The sequence below is a fragment of the Humulus lupulus genome, chromosome 4 (assembly GCF_963169125.1).
Source record: "Humulus lupulus chromosome 4, drHumLupu1.1, whole genome shotgun sequence".
Lineage (NCBI taxonomy): Eukaryota > Viridiplantae > Streptophyta > Magnoliopsida > Rosales > Cannabaceae > Humulus > Humulus lupulus.
Genome location: NC_084796.1, coordinates 245,326,349 through 245,343,526, shown reverse-complemented (window position 1 = coordinate 245,343,526; position 17,178 = coordinate 245,326,349). Strand labels below are relative to the sequence as shown.

The following is a 17,178-nucleotide window of genomic DNA, read 5'->3' as shown; positions in this document are numbered from 1 at the left end:
TTGGGGCAGCGCCCCAGCGCTACCCAACAACACCCCAGCGCTAGGTCAACTTCAGCAAGTCCTATTTTTAGGGCTTGGGATGACTTTAGGGGCTCGGGGATTGGTTCCTTTACCCCGTTTGGGTGGATTGGGAGTCTCGAGAGTGCGGGATTGACCCCAGAAGTGAGGTTTTAGATTGTAAAACTTTTATTAAATTACTTTATTGATGGATTCCAATTGGTTATGACTAGGTGACCGCTAAGGAACTAAAAGACAGATTGTTCTCAAGGGTCGTTCTTTTACTAATTCTCGCTCGAACCAGAGGTAAGAAAACTGCACCCTATATGTGACATGCATGGTTATTATAGTGGCATGTTGACTGCTTAAATGTGAACATTGATTGCATATCAAATTCTTAGCAAATCTTGCTTACTTGTGAATGGCACTGACTCATTAGTCAAAATTGGTAATGGTGTCAGTATTAACTGTGAAGCTGTGACTCATTAGTCAAGTCCGCCAGTAGTACTGAGCACGGGTCACATGGTATTGACTCATAAGTCAAGAATGGTTTTAGCGTGTTTAACGTAAGCCAACAAATATTAGATCTAATAGACATCTGCATTGAATGACTCAAATGAGCATTAATGCCGGACCGGCCTCAAGTTCGATGAATATTAAAAGCGCTTGTCTAGCCTAAGGCTAGTCACTTAGAGCCAGGGCCAGAGAGCCCCAATGACGGTCTAGTTGCATAGCTTTGGGTGCTGAGCCCTCTAGTGACTTACTCATCAGTCACTCATCTGTTTAAGCTAGTGACTTACTCATTAATCACTCATCTGTTTAAGCCAGTGACTACCCATCAGTCACTCATATGATTTACGTTAGTGACTTACTCATCAGTCACTCATTTGATTAGGGCTATAAGCCCTATTATGGTTAAACAGAACCTCAAAGTGATATTCACTCATTTGTTCGGGGCTATAAGCTCTGTATGATTATAATGATCATCATTTGATACATGCAATATTGAGTTTTCCTTGCTGGGCGTTGGCTCATGGGTGCTATGTGGTGCAGGTAAATGGAAAGAAAAGCTCACCCAGCCTTGAGTGGAGAGCTTAGGTGGCGATGTGTACATATGCGGCCGCTTGACCACCACAGCCAAGGAATTTCTCAGAGGAACTAGGGGTTAACCCAATATTTTGTCGCTTAGGTCTGCGGGTTGTAACTTTTGTACTATAATGACCATTTTGAGTTGTAAATAACTTGTAAACATTTTTTTTTATGGGCCCATGAACAGTTTTATGTTTGAAATAAAATGTATAATTTCCTTTTGATTGGTTTTCCACCTTAACCAATTGATAACACCTAGAAGCACGTTTTTAACCAAAGAACTCGGTTAGCGAATTAAATTCACGTTTCAAAGTTCACTGTAACTATCTTGGGGTAACCAGGGCGTTACAATATGCATTAACATAAATTATCAAATTTTCCTCACAGGCCAAAATTACCACAATGCCCATAAAATGCAAAGGCAGATATTACAGAGAAACACAATTACTAGCTAACTAAAATATGGAAGCTAAATTTAAAACCAAAGCACATCATCCAAACAAGGGTACTATTGTAAATTAGCATTCCACTATTCTCTCTCTCAAACCCCAACCACACAAATCATTTCTCTCACCAAACCCAGCTGCACGGTTCTCTCTCTCCCATCTCTCTTCTCTTTCCCCTTGCCTTAACCGCCACCTCCCTTGTCTTCCACTCGCCTGCCTCACAATCTCCACCATCATCTCCGGTCACCCACCTTCACCACTTGTGATTGACCTTAGGCGCGCACCTCTGTGAAACCCAGCCCATAACACCCAGCCTAGCTCCAACTGTTCGAGACCCCAACCGTTCAAGAACCCAACTTCGCCTAAGCCCCACCGGTTCGAGACCCTAGCTTTGTTGGAGAGCCCTATTTGAACATAGGCCCAGGCGCGACACCACCATCTCCACGACGAATCACCTCCAACTCCGCCCTATGTGCACCCAAATCCAAAACGACGGAGGAAGGTGGTTTGTGGTCGGAGGTGATGCATGGAGGTGGCCTAGACACGAACCTAGGCGACGGAAAGGCATGCGGCAACTAGGATTCTTGGTGAGGGAAGAAAATAAGATGGGAGAGAGAGAAAGGGGGTGGATTTGGTTTTTTTTTTCTTTTTTCTATCTTCAGATCTATGGTAGCCGGTTACCTTCCCGTTCTTTGTGTGTATATTTCTAGGGGTAACTGGTTACCTTTCCGTTCTTTTTGTGTATATTTCTAGGGGTAACTGGTTACCTTCCCATTATTTGTGTGTATATTTTTTGGGGTAATTGATTACCTTCACATTTTGATGTGTGTATATTTCTAAGTTTTTTATGGTAACTGGTTACCCCTATTGGTACATGTTATTTAACCTAGCTCTAGTATTTTTTTTATATAACCGTCAAATATCAATTAAGTAACTGGTTACCTTACCCATGATTTGAAAAAATAAATGTACAATCTAAAAAAAATGGAAAAAATGTTTATAATAAATAAAAAACAATAAACACAATTCACATTACAAAAAAAAAAAAAAAATGCAAAAAGGCCAAAGAAAAATTTAATATAAAATTAGCTAGATAAAAATAATATAAAAAAACTAAATAAGCTAAAAAAAATAATAATCAAATTACAAACATACCATTCCAAATTAATAAAACTTGATTAAGAGTAAAATTATGACATAAACCAATTTTTATACAAAAAAAAAAGTTTACATAAATATGAGAAAAATAAACATAGTTGCTATATTTATGGGAAAAAAATAATTATACAAAATATAGTAAGTTTTGAAAAAAAAAGTTTAAAATATGGTAATTCCATGTAATATAAAAAATAGATTATCATAATCATAAATATACACAACTCTCTCTCACCCTCTCCTTTCTCTCCCTCACGATATATCTCTCTCTTCACTATTTTCTTCCTCTCTCCTCCCCCATTTGGTTCTCTCATCTTAGCCCCTCTGCCGGCGATGCTAACTCCGCCCCCGCCCCCGACGACGACAATGCACCTCTGCCCCTTCCCCTAACAGCAATGTACCTCCCCCTCTGCTTCTTCCTCTTCTTCTTATTCTTCTTCTTCTTCTTCAGATCTAGTTTTATTTTTATTTTCTTTGTTTTTTTTTTCACATCTGGTTTTGCCATTTCAAATATGTTTTGCATTTCATATTTAATTTTTTTCCTTCTAAATGTAATTGCAACCGGTTACAGTCACGTTCTGTTATGATTTCTGGTTTTTATTTTTTTCAGATTTAGGGTACAATGGTGTCTCATTCTTTTTATTCATATATGATTTTTTAAGAGCTAGCTATAACCAATTGCAATAACGATTAATTTATATTTGTTCGTTTAGATCTAATTTTGTTTTCACACCTAACTAAGTAACCAGGTCTCATGACGATTATTATTTTTTTAGATATGTATCTGTAACCAGTTACGATTATGACCAGATTAGTTTTTTTGTTTGTGATTCTATTTGTTTCCAAGTCTGGCAAAGTAACTAGTTACCATCGCGACTGAGTTTTTTTTTTCATATTTATTTTATTTTTCAAACTTAATTGTAACTAGTTACCTTCACGATCAATTTAGTTTATTTTTTTCATATCAATTTTGTTTCTTTCCAAATATCACTAAGTAACCAGTTACAATTCAGTTGATATGTTGATAGTGGTACATTACTAAAAAAATCAAAATTATTTTTATAGTTGTAACTAGTTATTACAACACCACTTAAAAAATAAAACTAATTTTATTGTTATAACCAATTACCACACATTACTAAAAAAATTGACAATGACACAAGATTACTATCACAAAAAAAAAAAAAAAAAATATTTTGATAGTGAGAACTAGTTACTGCGGATAAAATATTGATTGAAGAAGATAAAAAATAGAAAAAAAGAATAAGAAATGAGAATAAAAAGTATGGTGATGAAGGTCTCAGATTTTTTTCTTCAAAGAATTATGTAAAAAAAATATTTTATAAAATATGAATGATAAAAAATAATACAAATAGATTAAAATTATAAAAATAATCTCAAAACATATCAAAACTAACTACTAAAAATGTATAAAAAATAAAATATGGTATACAAATAAAATTTTACAAATATATGGGAAAAAAACTCCCATAAAATTGTAAACAAAAAAAATATGCCATACAAAACTTAAGGAAAAAAACTCCTATATTTTCAAAGTTAAAAAAAATCTTATATTTTGTGTAATTTACTCTATAAAAAAATATGAGAAAATAAACTCATAAAAATAAAATTTTTAAATGAAGCTATATGACAAGAATCATGAGACTCAATCTAAAAACTAATTGGTGATTAGTGGAGTTACATATGTTCTTATTAATGGTTCAATATTCTTACACTTATTCTATGTGGGACACCATAGTCTAATATCTCCCCTAAAGATTGTAGCGATTTTTCGCTCACCAATCTTGAATCACCTGATCACAAGTGACCCATTTTTTCAGCTAGCTTATTTTTTTGGATTCGCACTAAACGAATATCGGGCGGTTTGATTCACTCTTTGGATCGGTGTGGATCGAATGCCTACTAGGGAATTGACTCTTGATACCATGATAAGAATTATGAGACTCAATCTAAAAACCAATTGGTGATTAGTGAAGTTATACATATTCTTATTAATGGTTCAATATTCTTACATTTATTCTATGTGAACACCATACTCTAATACTATAGATTAACTTTTTTTATTTTAAAAAAAACTATATTCTTACCTACTATTAAAAATCCCATATAAAATATGGTTTAATTTTTTCTTTTTTGTGTAAATGGGCCCACCTTAAAATTCGTACAAAAGGCCGGGTGATTCGAGTCTTGTCCAGGAATGAATCTGCACCAGCGTTTCACTGTAGCAAAACCAGTGAGTCACCTTTACGGACACGTGCTCTACTCCCAACCGTCCACGTACTCAACCTAATGTAACTCATCAATCCCGCCAATTCAACAAAGCAAAAGCTTCCCTTTCAATATTCCATTTGCGCGTTTTCTTCTCCAAACGCAAGGTGGCAAAGAAACAGAGCCCCAAAAAACAAAACCTACCAAAAATACAGAGCCATTGATGCTCTTCTCTCCCTGGTACTAAACCCTAGCTACTCTCTCTTTCTCTTTAAATCTATTGATTTTCCATTGCTTTCCTCTGTAAATTCACTCTTTTGTTTTTTTCTAAATTCTTTTCGGTATTTGTTGGATTAAGCTTTAATATGTTTTTCATTTTGGCGAGGAGAATGAATGGTGATGCGATTCAGAATGTCGGCATTGATCAATGTATTATATGTGTGTGTGTATAGATGCTAATAAAGTTGATGTATTTTGTCGTTGGATAGGTTTTGGCAATTTTGGGTTTCTGGAGTTTGGTTTCTATGGAGTTGAATGATTTATACTCGAACATTGTTTTTCTGTTTGAATTGTATATGTATAGATGCACTTGTGTATGTCTGAACTAGTTTTGATTTCTAGAATAAATGCTATCTAGTTTTATTTACGATTAAGAGCTTGTTTGTGCTGATTTTTCTGAGAGGCTTTTCTATTCTGTTTTTTTTTTTTTTGCTTGGTAACTGTTTTTAGTTTTGTGTTTGTTCAGATGAGTTAAGAAAAAGCAATTTTTTCATTTTTGTATAATAAAAATCTTCTTAGTTACTATTTAGACAGGCGCTTTTTGATATGTTTAATTGGTTTGTAAAATTTTAGAAGCCTTGTTACAAAACAATAATATTCATGTTTGTCAAAATAAATTAATAAGCTAGACAATATATTTTTTAATCGTAAAAAATAAATTAAAATTACAATTTGTATATAATAATAGAATATCACAAAGTAAAGATTTAATAATAATAAAAGAGAATTTTAAGTAGGATATACACAATGTTTGAAGATTATAAAGATATAAATATATATTTTCTTTAGTTAGGAAGAAGATTAAATTGATATCATTCATCAAGAAATAGATAGAATATGAAATATTAAAGTTTTCCTAAGACTCAAAATAACTTCCACTGTTTTAAAGAAAACATTCGTAGAGAAGTTGACCTCTCACGGAGACCTTCCAACAGAGAAAACACATTAAAAAGATTCACACACCCAAACAAATGTGACTTTTAGGCTCTAAAAGAGATTTTGAGAGGTATGCCAAACATTCGCATTTGATTTCTTTTTGTAATATTGGTTTACTGTCACAACAATGCCTTGTTGGTGATGAAAAGATTACCCGAGTATTATAAAAGAATGGGCGTGTTCTACTTTATATTTTCACTCTTAGATGTACTTATAGTCATATATCTATATGTAGTATATCAATATGAATATATATATATATATATGTATTTATTTATAAACCAAGAAACCCTGAAATTTAAACTACCCATAAATTAACAGAGAGGATTTTTCATAAAAGAAATTGTTCATTGCCAAATTATTGGAATGTTGTTGATTGTTATTTTCTGTACATATATCTTACATGACAGCTTAGGATAGATCACAGATTCATAGCTCGTACTTTCTTGTGTTCATGCAACTCATGTTAGGTTTCTCTCTCCTGTAGGGATTATGACTTATGAGGTGCTATTTATGATTCGTTTTAGATGTTACCTCATTTGTGATATTTATTGCGTGCTCATTTGAATACTTTTATAATCTTGGAATGAGTGAAGTTGCTTTCATGAAGATTTAAATGAATGGAAGTTTTGTTGAATCCCGTTAAGTCTTCTATTGAAGTTTGCCACAATAGTGTATTCCTTGTTGGCGACCCATAAGCACAGTTGTCATGAATTTTCACTGAGTAGATTTTTTAGGTGCAGTATGTTGTGAGTTAAGTTATTGATCGAGTTTTCATCGAAAAAGTCCTTGATGTATGGAGCCAAGATCAAGAATTCGATTAATCTTTTATACTAATTGTGTCAATGGATAGGAAGCATATTATTTAAAATGGAAGATTTGGTGATAGCACTGGCCATTTTCAATATCTAGTATAGGTCCATTTTCGGTCTTTGCAGCAAATTTTTCTTTCCCTGTTGGTGTCTAGTATGTAATTTTTAAAAGTAAGTTTAGGCTAATTGCTAAACTAGAGATATCTAAATCAGAAAGATCAGTTTTTTGCTTTTTGAGATAATATGTGAAGCTTGAAGCGCATAACAAAATTTGTAGGATGGTCTCTTTTTTTTCTTTCTCATATTTTATTTCCTCCAGCTATCTTTGTTTACTTACTAGGAGAGAACTTCAGTTTCTTTTGCTTTTCAGCAACCCCTGCAATAATCTGTTGACTATTTCATTGGAAGAGAAATGTGTTAAAGCAATTATGTAATTAGTAGTTGCATTACTATATCATTTGTCCAGGGTTTTAAAGACACAATTAGAGTCCAATAGTGTACAAATTGCGTGGCCAAACCTTTGGCAAGAACATAAGCACTATTCAAAAGTTGAAAATTTGATTGTTTTCATTTGTCAAAGAATGAGTGAGTAGAAAAAAAAAGACATACTAGTTTAGGTTTTATTACATAACACTAGCATTTACTATTATTGTTATTCTCATGACCTGTAATTGAAGCTACAAAATTGTATGCTTCTATGAACTGAAGAAGTATTGTAAAGTTCCATTCATATTTTCTACCTATACATATATTAATTTTGATTTTACTAGGTCCGAATTCCCTTCAAAAGATTGTAACATCCTGTATTCCAGAAGAGAAGAAATACAATACAGGAAGCAGCTAGCTGTTCTATTTGGCTGATTTGCTTCCCCATGGACAGCTGTCGAGATGATGTTTCGCATGGTACTTTTCTTGTCTCCTCTTTGGATTATAGTTTTAAGCTTTTTGCCTTGTGTGTTTTGTTTTCCACCATCCATGTTTGATGTCTTGTTTCTAGTGTGAATATAGGTCTCATTTTTCCAAAGGTTTTATCTTCAATACTTAAAAAGTGATATCAACCCTCTATAGAATTCACTTTTTATCTGGATGAATCGTATAATGATATAAATGGGCTAAATTCTGTAAATGATATCAAATTCATTTGATTATTGATGTAATACTTTAAGGTGACATTCATGGCATGATATTCGTTTTGCTGTTTTAATGCAAATATATACATGCATATATATATATATATTCATAATAAACAAAACTTTATTGAAGAGTGGAGATTGCAGGCCAAATAGAAGAGGAAATATCCTCATAGAAAGAAAAACAAAAGAAAGTGTACGAATTCACAGTAAGTTAAAGTTCTTTACTTTCTCATTTGGATAACACATCCTGCTTCTTGGCCTGAAAGATATGACCAAATGTTCCATCAAAATCACCCATAAAGCATATAGTTTCACATCACATTTTGTTCTTTGTCTGATTATCTATTAGTCTTGAGGCACTTTTTTCCTAACTTGCTTCATGGATGTTTTAGTTAGGGTAATTTGGTCCAGGCTCCAGCAAATGATATCTGTGAGGGGTTCAATATGATATTATGGTTAATGCTTAATTGTCACTTTAAAGAGTGACATGTACTCATTAAGGGGTCTCATTGTCATTGATACAGACAAGATTTGTCCATGATAATTGAAGTGGAAAATTTGTTTGTTTACTTAGAAGAAGACCGGGGATCAATATTTAGGTTTGATGTTGTCTCCTAATGATTCCTACAAGGAAATTTATTTGTTCTTGACTTGCTTTTGGCTAGTTTTGTTCTCTTTTTTGTTTTTCTCCCTGTGCCCTCTATAAAGCAAGGTGTCAAATTTTCTTTGAAGTAAGTTTAAATTAGAAGAAATTGCTAGAGAGATTCTTACGAAATTCATAAGTTGAAAATTTTGACAAGAGTCTGTATCTTCACATTTTCCAAAAAATAATAAAATAAAACAATATCAGAAAACAATGAGTTTAATAGTTTATTTATTACAATAAATTTATAATGGCTCTTTATGTGGCAGAAAAAATCAACTTTGAAATATAATTATATCTTTCATCGTCCATTGGCTAGCAATTAGGTTGAAAGTCCAAGCACTCTAGTAAGGGCACTTTAGTTTTTGTTCGAGGGAGTGAACAGAAGAATGTCTGTGGTGAAATAGTCTGTAGGAAAAGAATAGAAAGTATAAATTATATGGGAAGACGAGGATGCATACTATATTCAGTGTATTTGTTTTTTTTGTGTGTGTGAACTCTATATCCGGAGGAAAGTTTACATGCATGCTTTCACAAAAATAATGAAGTCAGTTTGAAAGTGATTTGGATATGTGTCTTACTATAGTTGGACAGCTTACGTGGTCACGGTCCAACCCATGTTCCATAGTTTAGGTGAAAAAAAAGATAGAATAAACATGAGACGCCACTATTTCTCTTTCTTGATAAGAAGCAGAACTTTTTTACTATACATTAAAAACCAAATTACAGAGCATGTTTGAGGATGAGATATCCTTGATGGGAAGAAATATGCACACATGATCGGGGATAAGATATCCATGATAGGCAATTACACTCACCGACAACAAACAAAGTAACTGAAAAGCAAAAACTAAACCCAGTAGTTAAAGTGTTTTTGTCAATGCTTAGAGAGAAGCTAGAAACTACATTTTTAACCAGAGTTAAACAAATACAGTTCCTTCTCTAAAAGATTGCATTGTCTAACCCAGAAGATTGCCATCATGACACGGATCCATATAACAACTGCCATCTTACTTCTGCCAAAGCCGAAAGGCTTCTCAATCAATATCCTCTCACATCTTTCGGGTAGAACTTATGCAAAATCTGCTTTAAACAGCAATCTGTGTCATTATGATCTTCCCACACAACAATGCATAAGCAGATGGTCCAAAGTTTGAAACCTAAGTGTGCATTATTCTATGCTTAAATAATTGAAATCAAATTGGGACATAACAACATCAAATGAAGCCTGTGTTGTAATTTCAATTTCAATTATGTCTTATATAGATGGTTGTTTCTAGTTTGTTATTTTATCTTTCTTTCTTTAATTTTTTTTGGTTTCACATATTTTATATTGCTTGCTGAAAGATGTAATTGTTTGAACTTTTGTTTAACCAGACAAGAATGAAAATAAGCCAAAAGGTGAAGCAGCTGAATTCACTCATACTGAGATCAACAAGGAGGAGTTTCTAAATCCAAATTCTGAAAATAATGTGCAAGTTAACATTGTCAAAGGTAAAGATGGGAAAAATGTTAATCAAGATGCATCCCCTTTAGAGATCGATGCTCCTGGGGAGGTAAAGGAGGCCTCCATATTAGAAGACGATGTTATACGTGCAGGAGGTTTTGGTGCTAGAGATGATATTAGCAGTTTTCTTCCCGTTGCAAGTGATTCTACTGACTTTGAAGCCATGATACGTGATGCCCGTGAATATGAAGAACCGCAGGGTGAAGTATGCAGACCAGGTCTTGGCTGGAAAGAAACTACAATACAAAAGTAGTTGCCAGTCACTGCCAAGTATGTATTTAGTGTTACTCAACTTTTGTGCTACTTCTTGGCTGTTGGTTTTTAGTATTTAGTGTCACTCAACCCTTGTGTTACTTCTTTGTTGTTGTGGGTTTTTACTTTTTAGTAAGCTCTGAATATATTGCTATGAATTTGACTATATCATCAAATAATTCAGGTTGCTGTTGCACTTATTGGTTATTTTCTTTGGAGATTTGGCGTTTCCATCATATGGAACTAATTTGACTAGTGATGCATATTATATTGTAAATACATTAATAACAAACTTAGCCAGGTATATGCTTTAGTCGTTTTACATTGTGACGTTTGATTATATATTTGATTGTTCTAAGTTCCCAACAAAATTGTCAGAAAATCCACAGGCTTCTTTTTGACTTTGCTGTCTCTGGTTGAGAGTTCAGACCATGAACATTAAGACTTGACTGGCACTAATTTCTAGGTTCGGGCATTACTGTATTCCAAATGCCACAGGGGACTGCAGGGTAATTTTTTTTCTTCCTGGTTTGCTAGGTGTCACTAAGAGGTATTGCCTTTTGGAATATTTTTTGGCCAGGCGCTAGGATTGCCAAAGGATCATAGGCTGATTTCCTGTTTAAAAAAACTTGCCATTTAGAACCGAAGTGAGCTCGCCATTCTTCTTGGGTGCTGTAATGGGGCAGATACTGCTTAGTTCCTAGATGAGCTGTAGCGCAGTATTGTAGAATTCTTTTGTTTTGGGTCAATATGTGGTTCAAGCCATCTTTTCCTGTGGAAGATGGCATTGCTGAGGATAGGAACGCTACCAGGTAAATTATGTCTTCATCAGGGGTAACCAAGGACGTTTTATTGTTCCACCTGTATCATGTAGTGATATGAATTAGAGATCTGTTAGGTTTCAAAGATATTAAAAATTGAGTAGTTTATTGAGTACGTACTTTGATTTGTTCACTGGGTATATGAGGATGGGGCCATTGCTTGAGTGGTTAAGCATATTGCCAAAGACCTCTTTAGCGAAAATGTGTATCTTGCTTTTCGGGATCAGGAGATTAAGCCATGGATGAGGAACCTCCCACAGTCCTTTTTCTCGAAGTTTTATCTCTGAAATGTGGACTCTATTTAGGAATTCAAGATAAGAAACCTCAGATAGGAAGAGAGTGGATGGAATAAAATTCAACTCTGACAGGAGGTGTTCTGTCTTCTGCATTCATATTCATATTAAAAAAAAATTAATAAGGATTTTATCATGAGAACATTTTATCAGGACAAAGTTATGTTAGAAACATTTGTCGGAAATACGAACCTGGGTCATATTATCCTCATCATTTGGGTTAAAGTATAAGGCCATTTCTAAACAATAGAGAGTTCTTCCATCTGAACTAAATTGGCTTGCTTGAATTGGATCCTTGGGATTAAAGGAGGATCTCCAGTTATTTAGAAGACCTGTTCTGTTTATAATAACGAAACCCTCAATATAGTCAAATGAATTTCGGGATGATATTAGGTGTTCTTGGTCCTGAGAAAATGTTGAGAAGTCTGAGTACAGAACTCTAATCCATTTCACCTGTCAAAATTCGGACAATTTGGTTAGATACTGCTATACTAAGCCTGCATACTTTTTTTTTTGCTTTGGTGTAATGTGAGTTGTGTATTACCATCTTGGGTGCTACTTCAAGGGAAATTCTAGCACGAGTAATGATGCCAAATTGTCCAAGCCCTCCCAGGACAGCGTGAAAGAGGTCAGCATTTTGGTCTTCTGAACAGGTAACTACCTCTCCCTTACCTGAAATAAAAAGCTCTAAACTCTGTTACTTCTGTCAACTAGAACCAATGTATGGTTGAATTCTAGGATTGTGTTTGATAAAAAAAATAGTAAGTTTCACTGAACAAAGTATACCTGTGACAACCTCGAGCTGGTGGACGTTGTTGATCTGAGGTCCATGCTTGAATGCCTGTCCACTGATGCCGGCATATGATAAAGTCCCGCCGACAGTGAGATAAAGGTAGTCAGTCCAAGATTTTGGCGTCAGCCCATACCGAAGTGTCTCATGCAGAATATTTATCCACAACTGGCCACCTGAAACGTCTGCATAAGGCCGCTCTCCAGTGACAACCTTTATTTCCTGTTCCTGAAGTGACTCCATGTTGATAACCACACCTCGGTGAGCTTGTGCTTGACCTTGGAGGGAGTGGCCATGGCCTCTAGCAGCAACTGTGAATTCTGAACCAGAACCCGAGTGAAATATATGCTTTATTGTGGAGGAAATATCATATACGGATTTTGGATGCAGGACTGCCGATGGTAGGAAATGGTGCATATTGCCAAAGTCATTTGCTGCATACTGATTGTTCTCGAAGCTGAAGTATCCATCTAGGCTTAGTGTTTCCAAAGACAAAGGGACGTTAGAGGAGCTGAAATGAGATGGTACTTTTGGAGCTGCTTTGAAATGGTTGGAGCATAATTCGATTCTATCAGGTATACAGCTCATGAGTATAATCATGAGAAGCTTTAGGTGGATTATGTGTCTCTGTTTCAGGAATCTGTAAACGAGTGACACCATTTATCTGATGATGTGATATATATAGATATATGGCTAGAGAGGGAGAGAAGAGTCGGAGAGAGAGAGGGAGAGAAGAGTCGGAGAGAGAGAGGGAGAGAGAGTCAGAAAAAGAGGGTTCAGAGAGAGAGAGAGAGAGAGAGAACGCTTTGCTTTGCTGTTGTTTGTGAGGAAAGCAAGTGTGGTGTAGAAGAGTTTGAGGGCTAGAGAGGAGAATTTAAAGAGAAGGAAGGCGGCATAGTTAAATCTCTGTAGCTAGCTAAATATATTAACACGTTGTCTTATATTTCTGACTAATAGTGCACTCATATAGTATATTGATCAGAAAGTACTATTGCCATTGAAAAGACTATCTGGTATATTGCTCTGCGTTTTTTCTTATCTTTTCTTTTTTTCCTTTTTATTTATTTTTTAACGGAAGAAACAGTTGAAAGAAGAAAACACCTTTAAGATTTCCCTTTTAGGTTGTACAGTTTTTAGGATTAAAAAATCACTTGAGATAAAAAGGACTACACACACTCAAATGTCTTTTCTTCACTGTATAGCTGATTCTAATAACTATTTCAAAACCAGCAGCCTGTTACTTGATTCACTGTCAAGAGACCATCGGAATTTTGACAATCTTTCCTGGAGCACAGTGCATGCGTCTTCTACGTGACTGTTGTCAGGTTATCTAAACAGAGCGCAAACTTTTCCAGTTGCTTAGCAATGGGCATGTATGGCCCCTATTTACAGTGCATGCTATTTTAGCTTAGTGTATTGGAGTCAGAGAATGAGGTCCCACTCAAGCATTTTTATCAACTTTGAGGTATGTTTTCTTTTTAATTATTTTATTTAGCTTAAATTTGATATTCTTATTTTTGTTTAGTCATATTAATATTTGAACGATCGCTATGATTTTGACTATGGGACACTTGGTACAAGACTGACCGACCCCTCGAGGGTGAAGTTCTTTTCTGATGATTTTTCTGGACTTTAATGCGTGTATGTTAGTTTCAGCAATGGTTAGGGGTCCTATGGTAGATGAAAGAAATAAAAAAAAATATATAAAAGAGAATATGTTATGCTGATTTTGAAAGAGCTGATTTTTAGAGCATGTTTAATAGGACCTCATATGGTCTAGTCGTTGTCTCGTTAACTTGACAAGATTTGATGTAGTAGTAAGTTAAAGGCTACTGGAGCATGGCTAGGAAAATACATGTGGAGCCTCTTGCACGTGACCCTTTGTGGAAAAACAAATGCCTGTCATGATCTTGGTTTTTGGTATAACTACCAGCAGCCTCATATGCATTATATCACGAGAAAAACTCTTTGGGTCTGATAGGAACATGTGAGATTAGTCATATAGATTCTTTTCAGATACTTCATATTTTTGCACTTGGAAGGGCTGTTGTTTTCTCACGAAAATTCCTTTAAGGTACATTTGAATAGTCAAAGTCCTACTATAACTTTATATTATATATAGATGCACAGTATTTTACATTAACTTAAGCTGAATATCGTAATTTTTTATTAAAGGTACGACTTACCTGAGAGTGAGAGGAATGGTTTATTGCTTCTTTTATTTATTTATTGAACTTTAAATTTTTTACTGAAAATTGATTTTGATTTTTTTTTAAATGCTAGGTATATTCTCTGCTAAATGCAATATTGTTGGTTTCATGTCAGTTATCTCTAATAATAGGCACGCCTAAGCGCATAAACTCTACTTGAATTGAAACAATGGCTATCATCCTTAGTACAATTGCCTATGTAGGGGCCGTAGGAGGGCTTTAGAGAGTAGAGCTTATTGTGAAGGTAGAGAAATGGGAATATTAAAAGAGAAAAAGATGTTAGAAGTAGTAGTGGACACAAGGATTATAGTTTGACAAGTAGAAAAAACAAGTGACAACATAACCCATCAACTATTGTCATAAAGATCCCTCTCTACCACTGCTAAATTCATATATGAGGAAAAAAAAAACTCTCTTTTTTTTTACTTGAGCACTGATTTCTTAGGTCACCTTGTTGGGACACTAGCTTTGTCACCTAGGACCCATCTCACCCTCTTACAACTTTGGATTGTCATTGGTCCCTGTTTTAGCCAATTATTTTGTTCACTTCATATTTATAATCTATTGGTTCACTAAGTATGCAGTTTCATATAGTTTTATTTTAGTATAAGATACATTTATAGACATTTGATCACCGACCACTCAAACACCCAACCCTCGTTACATTTGAGGGATAAATAGGATTTTATCCTAATAGAGGATGCATTTTATTCACTCTTACGACCGCCTGATATGGTTGGATTGATTAGACGGTTATTAATTATTGAAAACCTAAGTAAATCAAACTAAACTCAAAGTATAAAATAAAGTCCGGAGTACATAACCGGATGCATTCCGTCATGTTTGAGCATTTATTTTTCACCAATATATATTTATTAGTTTGAACTTGAAGATGAGGTGATGCTGTGTAGCCCCTCATCATTATTCAGGGTTTACCAAGGGTACTTTTGTCATTTCACAAATTAATTTGGTTGGTTGATTCATTCATTGTGGGGCAATATTTATGAGTTTGCGAGGAGTAGAGTACTTAAGTATGTGAGCTCCATTGGTATGTATAATGATTAAGTGTATGTGTTAGTGTATGCTACAAATGGCTTGTGACGCAGTCCCAATTATTTGGGGTTAGAATAGAAGCTGATTTTGGTTTGGCCCCAAGAAGATTCTAACGCCCTTTTACGATGTCACTGTTTGGGCTTTGACGACCTGTTGTGGTTGGGGGACCATTGACCTCATCGATGATACAACTAGAGTCTCTTTGCTTTGTTTAAATCATAATTGGGTCTCTTACATTTATGTGGTTTTGGTTGAACTTAGAATCATCAAGTGGTCATAAAATTAAATATATCCAGACAATTTTGTAGTGCAAATTGTATTTATGGAAATGACGAAGCCATATAGCCATAAATAATGGTGTACTATACCATACGTTAACATAATATTCCACCTCAACGTTTTCATTAAAAATATATTATTATTATTATTATTTATATACTTTTACTTTGATTTATTATTCCATTCATTTCAATTAACATTCAAATTAAAATTGTGGCAAATTATTCAAATATATATATTTATACCACAATAATGACAATAATACAAATAATTTCCCATTGAAAATACTACAATTACTATCCAAACACAAGTTACAAATAAATAAAAGGCACAAAGACAAGAAGAGAAGATGAAAGAGGTACAACTCTCCAAATACACAAATAAGCAAGATTTAAGCACAAGATGAAAGGAGGAGATGGGGAAGAACTCAAATTTGAACAACTTAGTCTAAAAGATTATATTTTCACTCAATGACAGAGCTAGATTAAAAACCTAAAGGGGGCCAATTTTTTTTATTTCTTTTTAATGAAAATTATATGGAAACCTTCATAAAAATTCGTATATTTATTCTTTTAATTAATTCTTACTTGCCTCTAGTCACCTAGTTTCGCCAATGTTTTCACTCACTCTCTAAATTGAGTTCCCGAAATTTTCATCTTTTGTAATATTTAAATTTCCTTTTGTTTTACTATTTTTCATTAAAATATACGATAAAATATACTTATACAATATTTTTTTTATAGAAATAATGTAAGATGTACATATACTCAAACTTGAGGAGTTGGCGTAGAACTATAAAATAAAAATCAAGTAAACTAGTTATTATTCTTAGTATATATGTATATAATAATTTTCACTTCATATTTAATAACTTATCAGTATATTTGAATAGCGATTTTATTGAAAATAAATAAATTAACATGTAAACTAAAAGCTGACACAGATATTGTGTGTCACTCCTACGCAATATATGGTAATGGTTTATGTGTTTATTTGATCCATGATAACAACAAGCTCACCATCATCTTCTTCTGAAAAAAATAAAATAAAATAAAAAAATATTTCTTCCGTCAATTATGAAGAAATGAAGCTTCTATTATATTTAGATATTAAATTCAATATTAGGTAATTGTAGCATTAAATTAGTGTAAAAGCAATGTTATATAAGGCTTGAACTAGGGGTGTTCACGGTGTAGGTGGTGTGGTTTTTTGTTAATTTATTAGACTGTACCACATATGCGGTTTGAGTAATTT

At 34.1% G+C, this 17,178-nt stretch overlaps 2 protein-coding genes across 3 annotated transcripts; one reads left to right on the top strand and one right to left on the bottom strand.

Moving 5' to 3' along the window:
- The first annotated feature begins 4,941 nt into the window (after positions 1–4,941).
- Positions 4,942–10,798, top strand: LOC133831529 (uncharacterized). Of its 2 annotated transcripts, none has more exons than XM_062261876.1 (3): positions 4,942–5,156; positions 7,714–7,846; positions 10,097–10,674. In XM_062261876.1, exons 2-3 carry the CDS (start codon positions 7,816–7,818, stop codon positions 10,477–10,479), a joined length of 414 nt encoding a protein of 137 aa, XP_062117860.1. In that variant the 5' UTR covers positions 4,942–5,156; positions 7,714–7,815; the 3' UTR covers positions 10,480–10,674. The 2 variants fall into 2 exon arrangements, with proteins under 2 accessions (XP_062117860.1, XP_062117859.1); XM_062261875.1 differs by lacking the exons at positions 4,942–5,156; positions 7,714–7,846 and adding an exon at positions 9,562–9,784 and having other exon boundaries at positions 10,097–10,496; positions 10,663–10,798.
- On the bottom strand, positions 10,788–13,246 carry LOC133831528 (cytokinin dehydrogenase 1-like). The gene is made up of 5 exons (XM_062261874.1): positions 12,379–13,246; positions 12,137–12,264; positions 11,785–12,045; positions 11,420–11,682; positions 10,788–11,339 (listed from the first exon to the last, which is right to left on the bottom strand). Exons 1-5 carry the CDS (start codon positions 13,040–13,042, stop codon positions 11,012–11,014), a joined length of 1,644 nt encoding a protein of 547 aa, XP_062117858.1. The 5' UTR covers positions 13,043–13,246; the 3' UTR covers positions 10,788–11,011.
- Positions 13,247–17,178: the final 3,932 nt, after the last annotated feature.